General features: G+C 46.2%; 1 protein-coding gene across 1 annotated transcript in view; it reads right to left on the bottom strand.

Annotated features, from left to right (window-relative positions):
- FAM234B (family with sequence similarity 234 member B) overlaps positions 1 to 16,882 on the bottom strand; it is a 32,984-nt gene that overhangs the window by 3,389 nt on the left and 12,713 nt on the right. Inside the window, exons 3-11 of the mRNA XM_045554294.1 lie at positions 16,481 to 16,579; positions 12,939 to 13,127; positions 11,713 to 11,843; positions 7,511 to 7,658; positions 7,000 to 7,141; positions 5,855 to 5,998; positions 5,602 to 5,683; positions 2,586 to 2,741; positions 100 to 217 (exon numbers count right to left, since the gene is read on the bottom strand). Of these exons, the coding sequence (XP_045410250.1) occupies positions 100 to 217; positions 2,586 to 2,741; positions 5,602 to 5,683; positions 5,855 to 5,998; positions 7,000 to 7,141; positions 7,511 to 7,658; positions 11,713 to 11,843; positions 12,939 to 13,127; positions 16,481 to 16,579 (1,209 nt within the window). The remainder of the gene's footprint in view (positions 1 to 99; positions 218 to 2,585; positions 2,742 to 5,601; positions 5,684 to 5,854; positions 5,999 to 6,999; positions 7,142 to 7,510; positions 7,659 to 11,712; positions 11,844 to 12,938; positions 13,128 to 16,480; positions 16,580 to 16,882) is intronic.

The following is a 16,882-nucleotide window of genomic DNA, read 5'->3' on the forward strand; positions in this document are numbered from 1 at the left end:
CACAGCCTTCCCTAGGTGGGGCAATGGTCTCCTTAAGCACAGCCAGCACACACTCTCCCCCCATCTGGGTACACAGCCTCCCACCAGCACTGGACTCACCCTGCGAAGCCGTCACTATGCCCGTGGTGTTGGCCAGATCCAGGAGGATGGAGGGGAAGGCCGGATGCAGGAGGTACAGATGGTAAAGGCTGGGTGGCTCCGTTCCTTGCACGGCATCCTGACAATCAGCCACAAAAAGGAAGACAAGGGTGACTACGTTCCCACATGTGATGGTCCTTAGATGAAAGGCGGAGGAGAGATGCTGATACCTGCTCCCAACTACAAGGGTGTGTTTGAAAGAAACTCCCATAGGCAAGAGGCATATTATTTCAAAGGGCTCAAAACACCAACTAATCACTAACTCTTTCAAATCATATCAATAGCTAGAAAATGCTTTCTCCCTTATAAGAAAAAAAAAAAAAAGGAAATGTGCATCCCCCAAGGGAGAAATCTGATGTAGAGACTTGACTTCCCAGTCTTCTGCCCATGGAAGTAACGGAATACCGGTTCATCCCTCACAGCAGACGGGGCTTTGTGGAGATGAAATCTGTTTATGAAAACTTAGTAAGCCAAAGACACTTCCTTTCACTGGATAGCAAAGCCAATGGCAAGTATCAGGCTAAAAATTACAAAAATCTTATCAGTTCCTGACATGAACAGAACATTGACCAGATAGAAGCACAGCATCAATCAACAAATCAACAAAAATTCCAAGGCCTGAGTGGCAGTCTGCTCTCTACGACAGAAAAAAAGCACATTGGGACCATCTTTACCAGAACAACTGCTGCGCAGGGATGAGACGTGAGGCTTGGCAGGTACACGCGTGTGCAGCCTCACAGTTGTTAAAGCACAGAAATGCTCCCATGTGGGTTAGTAAAGGGCTGCTTCACTGAGCTCCGCAAGTACCTCTCCTACCCTGGTGGAGGCAAGGGAAGGCCTGGGGGAGGCACATCACCTGCTTCCATATTCTCAGCACGAGAAGCAGCAGCCCCCCAAGTGAGGAGCTCAGGCAGGACACTTGCAGCCTCACTGCCACCACATGGCCGGCCACAAAGCAGAAGAGGACACTGTCCACATACCCTTGGGGTCCCAGGGATGAAGGGACAGATCTCGGGCTCAGCTAACACGACAAGAAGATCGCCAAACGCCTCCCTCCCTGCCTACAGAATGAAGCCCAAATTCTTTAGCATGAAAACCAAAGTCTTGCACCATTTAACCAAACTCTGCCTTTTCCAGATGTGAACTGCAATGATTTACCTGCCTACCCATGCTGTGCAAATATCTGATTATCGCCCCAAACGTGCTTCACTTTGCTGTAACCATTGCCAATCTTATTATTCCCCCTCCCACCCAGACTGTCTAACCATCCTCCCTGCCCCAACTCCACACATTAAAACACTTCCCCTCTCTTCAAGAAAAGCTCCCTTATTGCCCCAGGCGAAATTAGTATCTCCCTCCTTTTGCACTTCCACCTAAACTCTGTATTTGTAACTCTACTAGAGCATTTGTAACATGCTTGCTTTGCAGTTATTTATAGACGCTTACATGTGAGAGTCACCTGGCCCAATGCCCTGGGGGAGTTAAAGTATCAGGTAAACTGCTCGTGGTCACATGTTAGGGCATGGCAGAGATAATCGAGATTTCACGTAAATCTGATCCTCAAAATGAGGGAATATATTAGCATCTTTATTACGGATACAGAACATGAGGCTCAGAGAAGTTGAGTAACTCGTCCCGAGCGCCTGGTTGGTGTATTTGGGACTCTGCTTTTCTCAGGTCCCCCATCACCCGGGGACCACCTGCCTTCTCTAGAGGGCCAGGACTCCCTCCAGTTCACCCTTACATCCCGGTGGAGATCACAGTGCCTGGCACACAGCGGGTGCTCAGTCAAGATGTGTTCGTTGAACTAAGTCAGAGTGGGTCTCACTGACGACTCCCAGACACCTACTACGGGCGGCACCCGGCCTCGTCAACCCCATTAAAATATCGCAGTACGACATTTAAGACTTCCTAAAAGCTGCCTTCTAGGTGTCAGACCTTCTCTCCCATAATCTCCCTGATGGACCTCCCAGCTTTTGCCTGACCAACGGCCCTCTCCGACTGCTGGCCACCCCTCCCCACCGTCCCTGCATTCTCAGCATCTGCACCTCAGAGCCCAGCCTCACCCCTCCACGAAGCTCTCTCTGCTCACTCCACATCACTCAGAGTGATTTCTGCTCCTCTACAACTAGAGCACATATCAATTATCTGCAAATTTGGATCCACTATCTTGAGAGGACTTTCTATTCTTCATCCAGCCTCCCACTGCCGGGAGCCGCTAGTGAGGGGCTGTTGTTGGCGTTCACGTTCTTGGCTGAGAGGCAAAGGCAGGGAAGTGTAGGTCAGGTGGAAACAAGGTCCCTGCTGTTCCCCCGTGAACACTGATTTGTTTCTACCCCTAACCTCTTGGAAGGTGACTGGCCCGACAGCATCTCCAGACCCCAGGCCGCCCTGCAGAGCAGCTGCCATCTGACAAAGTGAAAAGGGACCCTCCCCGGCTCACTCACGGAGTTGGGAGACGCAGCTGACAGCCCCTCCGCCCAGAAGAGGAAGACAGACTTCTGCTCCGAGGTGACTGCTGAAGTGGCTGGCGTTTCTTTCATGTGACACGGAACGCTGTAACTCCAAACCATGGAGCCAGATTCACCATCCACCACCATCATCTGCAAAAGGGAAGACAGAGTGAACATGGCCAGTCCTTGGAAAAGCAGCAGGCTAAGAAAACACACGCAAACAAGAAACAAGACAAAAAGAACCCCACAAGTACTCAGATGATACATATCTTAACAGGCTGAGCTTCTGAGATGCAGGCAAATTGGGTGTTCAGAGAGCACCGAATAATAGCTGGGGACCAGGACCCGAGCTTCTGTACCCCTGTTCCCACTGAACAGAGCCTAAAGACCTGCAGAGGTCTCGAGTGGAAGGGACATTACAAATCCTCTAGTCCCCCTCATCTGACAGATGAGAAAAGGAGGCGCAGAGACAGAAAGTAACGTGCATTGCCCATGGTTAGGACAGTCCTCAGACGGAGCAGCCACCCCCAGATGCCAACGGCAGCACCTCACTGCCCCGGCAACTCCCACAGCTGCACAACCGCTTAGGACACAAGGACTAAGGGAACACTGCCCTGTGCACCCTCCTAAGAGCTTTATGCATTTGACTCTTGGTGTCACAACATGGGTAGTTCATCCCTAGGGTAGTCTCAAATTTAAAGGGACAGTTTAAACAGACAGAGAAATAACAGGAATTCTGTTCCTTAGTTGCATCTCTCTAAGGCTAACGAAGGGGATCATGTTCAGAACCCCCAGCAGCGCTTACATCTGCCCGAAACACCTCTTGCCTCCCAGGTCTAGGGCCTCCCGTTTGCCCAAATCCCCAGGAAGCTCCCCCTGCCCCCACCTCCAGCCCAGGTGCCTTTGCTCCCCCTGCCCTCAGTGCCTCTGTGCTTCTGTAACCTCTTTGCACAGTGACTTGCCCTGTTCTTTCTGTTTCCTGAGCCCTGCCCTTCCCTGCCCTTGCTCAAACTGCACGTCACAAAAGGTCCTGGAACTAACCTGGCGGAGACAAACTCCTTTGAATGAGTGGAGAGGAAAAAACAGAATCAAAGTTTAAGATTCCCTTTTATACTCTTGGGGAGAAAAGAAATCTAGAGCCACCACACTAAAAAGTTTTATCCAGTCACTCACATATAATAATTCATTTAACTGTCACAATAACCTAATGAAGGCAGACAGTATTATTATCTGTGTTTCATAAATTCAGAAACTGAAGCTAGGCAAGATTATACAATTTGCCCAAGGTCACCAATAAGTCGTGGTGCCAGGATTAAAAACCAGGGCTGAGGCCGGGCACGGTGGCTCACGCCTATAATCCTAGCACTCTGGGAGGCCGAGGCGGGTGGATTGTTTGAGCTCAGGAGTTCGAGACCAGCCTGAGGAAGAGCGAGACTCTGTCTCTACTAAAAAAATAGAAAGAAATTATATGGACAACTAAAAATATATAGAAAAAGTTAGCCGGGCATGGTGGTGCATGCCTGTAGTCCCAGCTACTCGGGAGGCTGAGGGAGAAGGATTGCTTCAGCCCAGGAGTTTGAGGTTGCTGTGAGCTAGGCTGACGCCATGGCACTCTAGCCTGTGCAACAGAGCGAGACTCTGTCTCAAAAAAAAAAAAAAAACAAAAACAAAAACCAGGGCTGAAACTCTCAGTATCTCGGTTCTTACCCAACTCTCTCTCGCTTAATCCTCCCAGGTACACCAGTGAAAATTCCAATTTGTATCTGAGATTCCTTTGAATTACAAGCAGACATTGCTTCTTTCCCATATAGCACTGCGGGAAGGCTCTTCCTGAAGTGATGCTCGTATTACTGGATCTGTTTGGTCCATGACCAAACAACCCTACCGCCTCCAACACCTATGCAAACTCTGCAGCCTTGCTTTCGGGGCCCTCTGTAAGCTGACCTCATTCTGTCTCTCTAGTGGAAATGCAGCTCGGTGCACCCTAATCCATCCATTCAGCAAACCTCTTCTCTGCTCTCACGATGCTGCACACACAACCCCTGACCGACAGGAGGCATCTCTTGACTCCCTGGCCCTCCAGCTTGCGGGCACTCTCTGCTCCCTGTGTTCCCGGTGCATGCAAACCTCCACAACAGCACCTTCCATGACGTGGTAGAGCCATGCAGTCTGGGTGCCCCAGTGAACTAGAACTACACAAGTGCAGAGGCCCTGCCTTCATTAACTTTGTGTCTCCAGCATCTAGCACAGAACTTGGCACACACAGAGGTGATGATGAAGTGAGTGTTGAATCCTTTTTCGCTCTCAGAGAACAGTGTGCGACGTATCGATATATATTTCATGGTGAAGATAAACCAAAAGGCTAGGGCAATTTTTAAAAAGAGATTTTGAAAACTCTGTAATCCTGCTTGTAACGTTAAACGAATGAAAATGGCCAAGCCAATTATTATATCTCCACAATAGGCAACCTCATTTAAAATCAGAAAGATCTACTGGGTGTCCTTGGAACATGCCACACCGTTTCTCTCTCTGGGCCTCTGCTGGTGGGGTTCCTGACCCGGCACGCCTTCCTGGCCATGTAAATACAATTCGGCTTTAAAGGCTCGGTTCACGTTTTCCTTCTGTATGAAGTCTTCCCTAAAAACCCAGCCACCACGGACACCCTGCCTTCCCTGAAGTCTTAGGTATATATGTACACTGCCGTGTTAAATTTATTCACACCTGCCTTTCCCCACCAGGAGAGTTCAGAAGGCTCCTACTACTAACTGTGATTTAGGGACCCAGAAGAAGGAACTCCCACACAGGAAGGACATTATCCTAGAAAAACTCCCACTGCTATATATTCTAGCACTGAACCGTGGGTTTTTATTTTGTCCGTTCATCTAGCCTTTGAGTTCTTTGAAGGAAGAGACCGCATTTGAGGTTCCTTTTATTCCTCACAGTACCTAGCACAAGACTGGACACGAAGTTTATCGTTTACACATGTTTTGATTGAGTCCCAAAATTTTACCTTTTTCATCCCAACTCCATCCTGTATCTGCAGAAGGAAGTCCAGTGTGCGATCATCAGTGAAATACCCAGGAGTAGGCTGGCTGCAAACAAGGAAAAGTAAGCACTCAGCAAATGAGAAAAACAGGGAAACTAGGAACTCTTTCCCTCCCTTCTCTCGCATCAACCCCAGATACCAAGCAATCGTTCTAGGCAACTTTTAAACATAGAAAAGTGATCAAAACAGCAAACACAAGAAGGAGCACGCTGCAAACCTGCGCAGGCCTTGAAGGCTCAATGTCCAGTACGGTGTAAGATTTTGCCCCCGAAGCAGGACAAGGCCTTGTCTGGTTGTAATCAGAAGGTTGCTGCAGTTGGAATCTGGTGCCTTCACCATCTGGAGCAGCTCGACACCATCACTGAATTAAACAAGACCCCAGCAGTTAGTCTCTGGCCCGGATAAGACTCCTGAGCCATTTATTTCGGCTTTTTCTCTCAGTGTGCACACATTTGTACGTACTCTTGTATTCGTGTCCCACCATTATCTTATGGTGTGGGGTACTCGGTCATTCCGGTTGAATCTTATTGTCTTGACCCTTCCCTAGAATACTGCATGCCAGTTCAACAGGAACTCACAGGGGAAGTGCTGCCGTGCAAAGCCTCTCGCCCTGGATGCTCTGGGAAAGGTAACAGAGCCAAGGATAATGGCAGGGAAGGCAGAAGGGGATTTGGACGGGAGCCCTGACATTGTCAACAAGGTTGAGCAGCAGCTCCCGGCATATGGTTCATGGAATTATTTCTTTCTCTGTGTCACCGGGACCATGCTATTTAATACCTGTCACATTCACCAAAACAATATGATACTGCCTAAGAAAATGCTAGAAAATGATTTGAAACTTCTGATAGAAAAAAAAAAAAAACAATTATTACCCAGGCTTGGGGTTCAATGGGTAAAATCTACTGCATGTGAGCAAACCACATGCTTTTAGTTAGGAAGAAAGAATCAAAAATAAGATTTCATGGATGCTATCCTTGCTCCTGTCAAAATGATGCTTCAACTAACAGCAAATGTAGGGAACGAGTAGGTCAAATCCTAAGCACAGTTTCACAAACAGTTAAGTAAAGCTACCTCCCTACCCGCTTGGACTCAGAACCCTAAACAAACATCCTTCCTTACAGCCTACATGTGACGTGATCCCACACGATGGTCACCAACACATAGATATCAACACATTATGTTATCAAGAGAAGAAAATTTCTCACTCACGTTAACCAGATCGGAAGAGAGTATATCAAGGCTAGCACTGTCTGCCCGCAAACCTCTGCATACTTATTCACCAACCCAACCAAACTGAGAGACCTCAAGGCACGTGAGTTTACAGGAGACCTCACTGTGACCAGGGACAGTCGTCTGCCCTACCTGTACACGTCAATGAGCTCAGACAGGTTGATGGATCTTCGCTTCTCCCATTCTGGCTCTTCTATCTGCAGAGAAGGTGGTGAGCTGTCTCGATTTTGGGCCTGAACAAAAATGTCCCGCAGGGCGACAGCTTGTATATTTCCTAGCACCACAGGAAGAACCAACACTGAGAAGCTGAATTTAATAGAACTATCCCAGGGTTGGGATCTGAGCAAGAGACACAGAGCCTGAGCAGATGGGTCCAACAGAGCCCACCCAGACTGGTCCAACATGGAATGAGTAGGGGAGTGATGAGGCGGACGCTGGACAAAGAGTCTTCTCTTTAGGGGAGGCATCCAGGGAAAGCAGAGTTAATCAGCTGCAATAGGCGAGGGAGAGTGGGAGGCCCCTGCAATAGGGGGCTTCGGAAGGGCTGGTGTCCGCGATTCCTGAGCTCTCACCCTGTCTCACAAGGGAGGCCTAATCACAGACACCAGTGGGGAACAGAAAGAAAACTAGCCTTTCTTCTTACCGAAGCCAAACAGGATGTAGACAGCCCCATTTGTGGTGACGTAAACCTGGGGACCAATCAGATTCCCAACTCCCACGATGTTGTACTTCACAGGTCGGCCCAGTGGACTTCCTGTCCGGCCAGACACCAGCAGAAAGCACAGATCTGGCTGAGGAAGTGAAAGAAAGGGGTGCATTCAATGGAAGCCCTGTCATTTCCAAATCAAACAGCTTCTCCAGACAGTTCCTGGTTTTTCTCATTAGCTACAGGTTCTGAAATGCTTCCCAAAAGTTGGAGAGCACAAAGCTTGACTTTATTTCCCTTACTTTATTTCTCATTCCCTTGCTAAATACATGCAAAGGGCATCTTTATGGTATTTCAATTTCTCTGAAGCACAATTGCTAATGACTGACCAGTCTCTTGGGGCAGAGTCCTTGCCTACAGCCAGACACAGGATGGCTCTGTAGGAGTCTTTACTCCCATATCCAGAAATCCCCAGTAGTATTTGGTCCCAGCTAGAATAAATCCAGGCAGTGCTCTCCCATCAGAACATCAGATGTCTGGACAGGCCACTATCAACTTTTCTCTCAGAGATGGGCAAACTTTTTCCATCAAGGGCCAGACAGTATATTCTTTAGGCTTTGCCAGCCAGATGATCACTGTAGCAACTACTCTACTCGGCTGTTCTAGTTTGAAAGTAGTAGTCATGGACAATACACAAATGAATAGGTGTGACTATGTTTAAATAAAACTTTATTTATAAAAACAAGCAGTGGGCCAAATTTGGCCTATAGGTCGTAGTTTGCCAACCTTGGCTCTAGAGGATTTTCTTTTTGGGATAGAGTCACCAACTGGGAAATATGGGATTGTATCTATATCTTAACTTCAGTAAAAATTTTGACAAAGTTTATTATCAGAATTCTATGGACAATATAAAGGTGGTTTGTAGTATATCCAGAAAAAGAAATTTTATGCAGTCAATATACCCTAGAGGGAGGTTTTTAGTGGAATATCATAGCACTGGGCTATCGCCCCATTCCTATTAAACATTCTTATCAAAGACCTGAATGAATAGAATTCAAGTTTATCACAAGGGTGAGAGGAATCAAATGCTATGTGGCAAACTCAAAATTCAAAAAGGTCTTAGGCTAGAAGATGAGTCAAAATCTGCCAGAAGAAATTGGTCTATTAATAATTGATTAATGAAAAGATATGGGTGTTTTAACTGATTACAAACAAAAAGCAAATCTTAGAAAGGCTATTGCAACCTTTGGCTGAAAAAGTACAAATACAGGTCTCCATCAAAAGGAGTAACAATTTCCTTAGGTTGATATAACTCGTTAGACTATGAATAAAATACTGCTTTCAGATATGGGTGCCACATTTTAAAACAGACTTGGACAAACTGGAGTGCGAAGGGAAAGCAATCAAGAAAAAGAGGGGTTTGGACTTCCTGTTGCATGAGGAACAGAAGAAATCGGGGTGTTTAGCCTGGAGAGTTGCAGGCTTAGAGGAACCAGGCTAATGGTTAAATGGCTTTTCTACAGAAAGGGGATTAGACCCATTCAGATTAGCTCTGTGTGACTGAAGCTGGAACAATGAACAGAAGCTGTGAGACAGCAGATTTCTCATCCATAGGACAGAATTTTCTAGAGCTGACCAAAAATGAAATGAACTGCCTCACAACGTAGCGATGTTCCCATCAGCCCGAGTACCCCAGGAGAGCACGGTGCCAGTGTGTCTGGAATGCTGAGTCAGAGACCACGGCACGGTGTGAGGAGGTGAACCACACAGCTTTCAGCATCCCTCCCACTTGTGTTCTAGACCAGATGGGTTCCTCTAATCCAAAGCCAGGGCCAGTTCTCCAAGCCCACCTCACTCTAAACCCAGATCTAAGAATGCAGTCACTCCAAGTCACAGACTTAATGTGTTTCCTTCCTTGTGAAGAGAGAGCCCTCTATCTCAGGGGCACAAACAAATTCCTTGGGTTCTTTGTCGCTGGGATAGAGGTCAAAAGCGGTATGTATAAAGGCTGAAGCTGCTGCTATACACCCATCGCCTCCGCAAGATTTTCCTAGAACTATCTATCACTTTTCAGACAGAATGGAGACTATCCGATACCTGAAGCCTATTGCACAAATGAGCAAATTCTGTGAGGCAAGATGAGCAATACACTAGGTAGAGACCAAAGAAAAGGGCACAGAAGAAGATAGGCAAGAAGCCAGTTCCTCTAACAGAGACCTCCTTACTACAGAGGGTCCCTGAGGGCCTGAACCACTATCCCACCACCTACTGCCAGCTCGTAGGAAGCCAGATGGGGTCATAAGACCAAGATTCTTAAATTTGTTCAGGATATATAAACTTGTTCATACCTCTGTTGACTGTAATTCCATTAAAAAGAAACTCCCCAAACTTTCCCTTTAGGACCTTCAGACAATCACTTCCTGTGGGAGGTGATAACTGCAATTGTCCCTGGTCCCTAGTCTCCTTATTCACAATGGCTGGGATAAAAAAAAAAATTACATGGATAATTCCTGAATTCTTGGTTCAGGTCCACTTCGAGACCAACTGGCTACCTGAAGAAAACTAACAGAAAGGACCCTTAAAACTAAGCAGCCTTCAGAAATTTAGCTCATTCTCCATCTTCTTTCCCCTCCTCTCACAAACACAAGGCATTGCCCGGTGTCCTGGGGCAGTGCTTCTCACAACTTGTGATTGGTGGAACATTTCAAGTCTGTGGTGCTCTTGGAAGAAAGCCACAAAATATTAACAGACTTAATTCCATTCTACATAATTTTACCTGCAGAATGTATAGCTCCACTCCATATATGCAACACAAAAATCACAACAGCAAACACAAAGTCTATGAAAATTAAAATAAGCTCCACATTTTTCCGCAAACATTCTTTGCCAATGTTCACTTCTCTTGTGCAGAAGCATTTCCTTGGCAGACTCACACTAGGAAGTCTGAGAGAAAGTCTTAGAGAAACTTTGACAAAAGCTCTGAGAAAAGCTTCAGGAAGAAAAACTTAAAATTAAGACAATTCTATTCAATAATTTATTCTTTCCTGTGATTTGGTGGAAAGACTACTCTTATTTTATCTGTATACAGAATAACTAGTTCCAGAGTACTTGTAACAGAGGGAGTGGCCTGAGGAGGGAAAAAAAATGGCAAAGAGATTTTCTGTCTCTTTAAAACTTCCCCCACCCTTTGGGACCTGCATTCTGGCCTGCATTTCTGAGGCAGGTTAAGTCTTTTGTTAAAACTCCCAGGTGGTGCCAGCTCCCCAGGTGGGCGGGCGGAGTTCACAGGCTTTGTCTTTGGCAGAGAAGGGAGATTAGAATAGTTAACCACAGTAATTGCCTGAAGCACAGAACCCTGCCTTTAAAAGCTCTCTGTATTCTGCCTATGTTGGAGAAATTGGGATCTTGAAATGAGAAGGTCTACCATTTTTCCTCCTTTGTCAGCACAGTAAACTCTCTTTTCTTCCTCCCCAAACCGTTTGTCCTCATACTTCTGATTCGGCCTCGTGGACAAGTGGCTGAGTTTTCGGTAACATACTGAAGTTCCAGCAAAGCATGCTCTAGAGCCATAATTCAAAGGCCACTGTCCTGGAATCAATGTCTGGCATGTCACAGCCTAGATCACAACTGTCCTTTCTTTGCTCCTTGTTATTATTGTTTGACTTTGATTTTTTTCTATATATATTTTATGAACTTTCTATCAGTCTGTCCCATTGTTTTATAATTGAAATAAAGTTTAAATATGTATAATATAGTAAAATTAACAACACATTTACATGGTAAAAAATAGGCACTATAGCTCTAGGCATTTTAAATGTTAGCTCTAGTTTTCATAACAATCCTACAAGCAGATATAACATTCTCATTTTACATATGAAGAAACCAGAGCTTGAATAGGCTCCGTGGCTTGCCCAGTGCCACAAAGTCTACAAAGCTACCAAGGAATTCACACACAGACCTATCTGCCTACCAAGCTCCTTACACCACAGTACACAGAAACAAAGTGAGACTGCTGGGAAAAACAGATTCATAATGGTCACATATTCACTTAATCATACAAAGAGAATTTACTTAAACCTAAGACTTTGTAAAAAGAAAGTTTCAAGCAGCATTTATGATAACAGCAACACTAGGAACTGAGATAACTAAAATTGAAGCATTCCCTAGAAGAAACAAAAACCATTTCATAGAGATCATACCTGCAATTCCCCAATGGCCAGAACCACAAGATCTCTAACGCCATCTTCGTCCAAGTCCGGCAACACCACGACCGGGGCAGCCAAGGTGCCGTTGGACAAGTAGTTTGAGTTTAAAGTCCAAATGGCTTTCCCTAGGGAAGGACAAGTAGGCTGATCACTGCTACAGCTTTCTGCCTCTGCAAAAGGCAGATGCAATGTCCCCAAGCCAACAAAGAGAAGCACAATGCTGTCTAAACAACAGACAGAAACTCCTACTTATTTTTTCCTTTAGTTTCTATCTTACTGAGGAGGAAAGGAGCAGAGAATGTGGTCTGAACCTCAACTATCTGGCTAACAAATCCATGTGCTAACTTCATGCCCAGATTTTTTACACAAAGTGGAGGTGCCAAAGTCTTTCAAGAGAGGAGAGCTCACTTGTCTGGAGTGGGAGAGCTGACCTGTTAGAGGTTATTACAACTGTTAAGGAACCGTCCAGGGGCAGCCGACCAGAAGACCCACTCTCCCTCCTTCTCCCACATGTTCACAGAAGTAAGCACCAGAGAAACTGTAGGAGGTTTTCAAGATGACTTTGGTTCTAGAGTTAACTCATATCCCAATTTTCTTTTTCACTCAGAAGTACCCCACTATCAAACTCAACCCTCTATTCCTAGGAAAGATGTTATTTATTCAGCTGCACTTGAGCGCATGGTCCAGTATGGTACCAAGCACATCGGCAGTACACTTTAGCTTCTATAAGGAGCCTTCATTATAGTTCTTTTTCATTCCTTTTGTCATGTATGTCTGAATGCAATAAGAAGCTAAAAGGCCAAATCAATAAGCCTCAACAAAGCTCAATTTCTTCACTGTGATATTTTTATTTAATAAATAGCTAATGTCCAAGTTTAATGTACATGGACTCATGTATATTAAATATGAAGAGACAGAGCTCACTTGTCTTTTGTACAAAGAACAAAATAGGGAGACTATTTACACACCCAAGGCCTCAGGGTAGTTTCTGTTTGGATAACTCAGTTTAGCTCCATCCTATCACCAAGCAGGTTGAACCATGGATCTATTTATTCAATCTGTCCAAATCATGTCTCTTATTTCCCTTAATAACCACCTCCCAGAGCAGTAAATCAGACTCTCTACCATGTGAGAATAGAAAGTTCCCTTCCCCGCTTGGTTGTTCTAATCCAAATCATGGCTCACAGGAGCAAAGCCCTTTTGTGGTCCATGGTCTCTACCTGACGTTGCATTGAATGCGCTGAGCACTCTGTGAGTTCCTGTCACCAGGCAGACGGTTCCAGCCGAACCTCTTGGCACCAGGTCCAAACATGTGATATCTCGGGCTTCCTCGGGGAGGGGACTCGACCACAGTGTGCTGCCATTCATCCCCGAAAGGCACACAAGATTAGCAGCTGGTCCTGAGACACCTAAAAGCACACGAGAAAGATAAGAAAGGAGAGCAGGCAGAGGAGATAAGAGGCAGAGCTGAGCAGGAGCCCAGAAAACCAAACGTGGATGGTAGTAAGGCGGCAATGCACACTCGTGTATCCAGCTCCCGCCCACATTTCTGGCAACAAGGTCTGAACACACAGTGCCTGTCATTCCTGCTCAACACGCTTCTCACGTAAGACAAGAGCTGTGGCCTCCTCGACTGCCTCAAATACATCTCCGCTTCTGCACCTTTCCTAACATTTCTGCTTACACATCTGCCACCTCAGCCTCCACTAAATAGTGACATCCTTAAGGAGAAAGACTATCTCCCTAATCTCTGCATCCTCAGTGCCTTGCAAAGTGTCTCGCACCTACGGCAACCGACTGTTTGCCTAAGAAAACACAAGAGCAAAATCAAGAATATGAAAAAGTAGTCATCAAGAACAAAAACCAGAAGGTAAAAGTATGCTTGAAAAAAGGAGACTGATCTAGTATTTGTGCATAGCAGGGAGCAAAATACCTGAATTTTAGTCATCACTAGCAAATGCTCCCTGAGAGCAGAAACAGAATATTTTTTAAAAATAACCTGAAGATTACATGTAGCAATGGTCCTGCTGATCCAGGGTTCCACGGAATCAGTTGATTTGGCTCCCGTCAGGAAAGAATACTTGCGAAGACGTAAGACCTAGGTCCAGGGATAGCTGGTAAGGGATTAGAGTAGCCATCTCTGTAGTAAATAAGCCTTTACGTCACTGGATTCACATGTCAGAATCACAGCTTTCTCTCTTGCCAGTTTTACGTTCACTTTCAGGACAGGGACACTCTGACTCATCTCACATACTTTCCACTTCCAGCAACAACTAATACAGATAAGGAAATGAAAGTTTCAGAGCTTCCTTCTACCTGTTCCTCAGTATTACTGATTAAATATACGACCTAAAAACAAGTGACAAACTGTGGCTCACCATTCCAGACCCACTGTCAGAAGTAGATACCTATGACCAACAGTGGTAACGTGGAACCTTCCAGACTTCTCCAGGATGCTGTGGGCAACATCCTCTGCTGTTCTTCCTCCTCAAGGACTCTGGCAACTCTGTATCAATGCTCAGACTCTTTTTTCCTAGGTGGTCATGCGTTAACCACGACTCTCTAAGGCAGAGGCCCCGCCTGCTCAGCCCTGGTGTGTAACCAGCACCACTCCAGAGAAGGTGCACAGCGCCCGCCATGCAGCCGGCATTCGATGCGCAGTCGTTGAACGAACAGAGGAACAAGCAAACAAATAAAAACCTCAATCGCTTTCATGTCCAGTGGCACAGAGCTCTGTGGGTTACGGGCACGGCAGTTTGGCATGAGGGTTAGGGACATACCAAGTTCCTTAACCTTAGTACATCTTAACTCCCTCATCTGCAAAAGGGAGATGATAATATTAGCCTCCCTTTAGGACTGTGTTGGGGATAAAGTGGTTCATATATGTGCTGTGTTGACCACAGTGCATGGCACATAGAAAGCACCATATGTTAGCTGTATTCTTGTTTTTACAATCTGTGGCCAACTCAGGCTGGTTCCTACTGTGTCTAAGCCCACGGCCTTACCATTATGAGTCTTGATATGCAGCAAACCATGTAAGATACCAAATGACTAAAAACATCTCTACATCTAAAAGTGGATGGGGGAAATTTTTACTTCAAAAGTCATAGGCAGGAAAAAAATGTAATTAAGTTTCAATTACATGAAAATCTACTGCTAGGCCAGAGATTCTCTGTGTAACAGATCACTGCCCAGACTGCTTCTACATCTCACGCAGACTCAGAAAGTCATTTCTAATAATGTCAAAGAGATGTGCAATTTAGGATTCTCTAAAACATACCTAGGCCCCAGGGCCTAAGTGACTTATAATAAAAAGTAGTTACTAGGGCATCTTTAGCCTCAAACTAGAGTCCCTGTACCAGCTTACAGACTGCAGTGTGACTCAACTTTAGTGGAGGCTGCAGGACATACTAAAAGCCTTGTGTACCTGTGCTAAAAATGGAAAAATTTTCCCTTCTTTCTTTCTTTCTTTCTTTCTTTCTTTCTTTCTTTTTTTTTTTTTTTGCAGTTGACATGTGTAACAGCTGGGCTTCTAGAAACACCACCCTCAATTAGGGTTAGTTGTAGAAGGTTTAATAAGGAGACCATTTACAAAGATGTGGCCAGGGTGTAGGGACACCACAAGTGATAGAACAGTCCCTCAGAACTGTTACTGCTTCCAGGCCCAAAGAGATAAGAGGAGGAAGCAATCACTGGAATCTAGAAAAAGAAAGTCCTCTAAGAGGGTCACCTTGAAAGGAGCTGTGACCCGTGGTCAAGGGTGTAGCCATCCTGCAGTGACCTCAGTGGGGTGGGAGCCAGGGGAATAAATACCCCTCCTCAAACTCCATCCCCTCCAGTTCCTCGCCTGTGCCCCCCATGAGCCAAACCCAGTGGGGAGGTGGCCAGCGGGCCGGGGGGCTGTGACCTCATCCGCACAGGCCAGCCTCCCAGCGCAGACAGCAGGATGGAGGGCAGACCTGGAAAAATAAAGGGCAGGGGGAACGGAAGACCTCGGCCAAGAGGTGTGTGTGCAAAGATGTGTACAAAACACATGGACAGGCATTTTCTGCCAGGCGTGGGTGAGTAGGATAGAGTGAACATTCATTATAATCGAAGAGGTAGTGGAAAACTGGGAGAAAAGTCATAAAACCTAAGTACTAACAATGTTCACTACAGGTGTGCGGGCAAGTCACTGCCTCTCTGGATTCCAGTTTCTCTTTCTGAGACAGAGACTCACTCTGTTGCCCAGGTGAGTGCCGTGGCGTCAGCCTAGCTCACAGCAACCTCAAACTCCTGGGCTCAAGCGATCCTCCTGCCTCAGCCTCCTGAGAATCTGGGACTACAGGCATGTACCACCATGCCCGGCTAATTTTTTCTATATATATTTTTAGTTGGCCAGCTAATTTCTTTCTATTTTTAGTAGAGACGGGGTCTCACTCTTGCTCAGGCTGGTCTCGAGCTCCTGACCTCGAGTGATCCACCCGCCTCGGCCTCCCAGAGTGCTAGGATTACAGGCGTGAGCCACCGCGCCCGGCCAGGATCCCAGTTTCTTCACCGGCCTGGGCGACCACTGAAAGTTCTCTCCAGTTGTAACTCTGTTTCTTGGACTGAGCTTTATTTACATGCAGGAACTTTCTGATCAGGCTTATCGTGTATGATAGATCCACGGGAACTTTCTGTCCACTGCAGACCCTTCTGCAGTGCCCCTTGGGAGACACCTCTGATGCCTCTCCTAGCTGACAGTCCCCCTGGAGCAGCCTTGCAGAGCCATGTCTCTTACCTACTGCACTCCCATTCCTTGAGGTCACAAAGGAGAGAAGCACGTCACGCAGGCCGTCTCCATTCATGTCAGCCAGTTCCAATGGAGACAAGTCCCCACCTGACAGATACATTAAAAAATCAAAAAGGTCCTGAGTGAGTTACCACAAACCAGTTCTCTGCTGCCAGTACCTCCACAGACATCGGGCAGACTTCCTGTTCCTCGACAAGATGGAATAGACACACTCCTCCCTATTCCTCCTGCTGAGTACATCTAAGCACCCTGGACATTACACAAAACAAACGTAAGACAACTCTTATGGAGAGAAGAAGGCAGGCCAGCTAGGAATGACAAGGTGATGAGTCCCCTGGGTTTTCTTTTGGCCTCACATATCCCAAACGGGCTGTTGGAGAAGCCAACACC

The sequence above is a fragment of the Lemur catta genome, chromosome 6, assembly GCF_020740605.2.
Source record: "Lemur catta isolate mLemCat1 chromosome 6, mLemCat1.pri, whole genome shotgun sequence".
Classification (NCBI taxonomy): Eukaryota; Metazoa; Chordata; class Mammalia; order Primates; family Lemuridae; genus Lemur; species Lemur catta.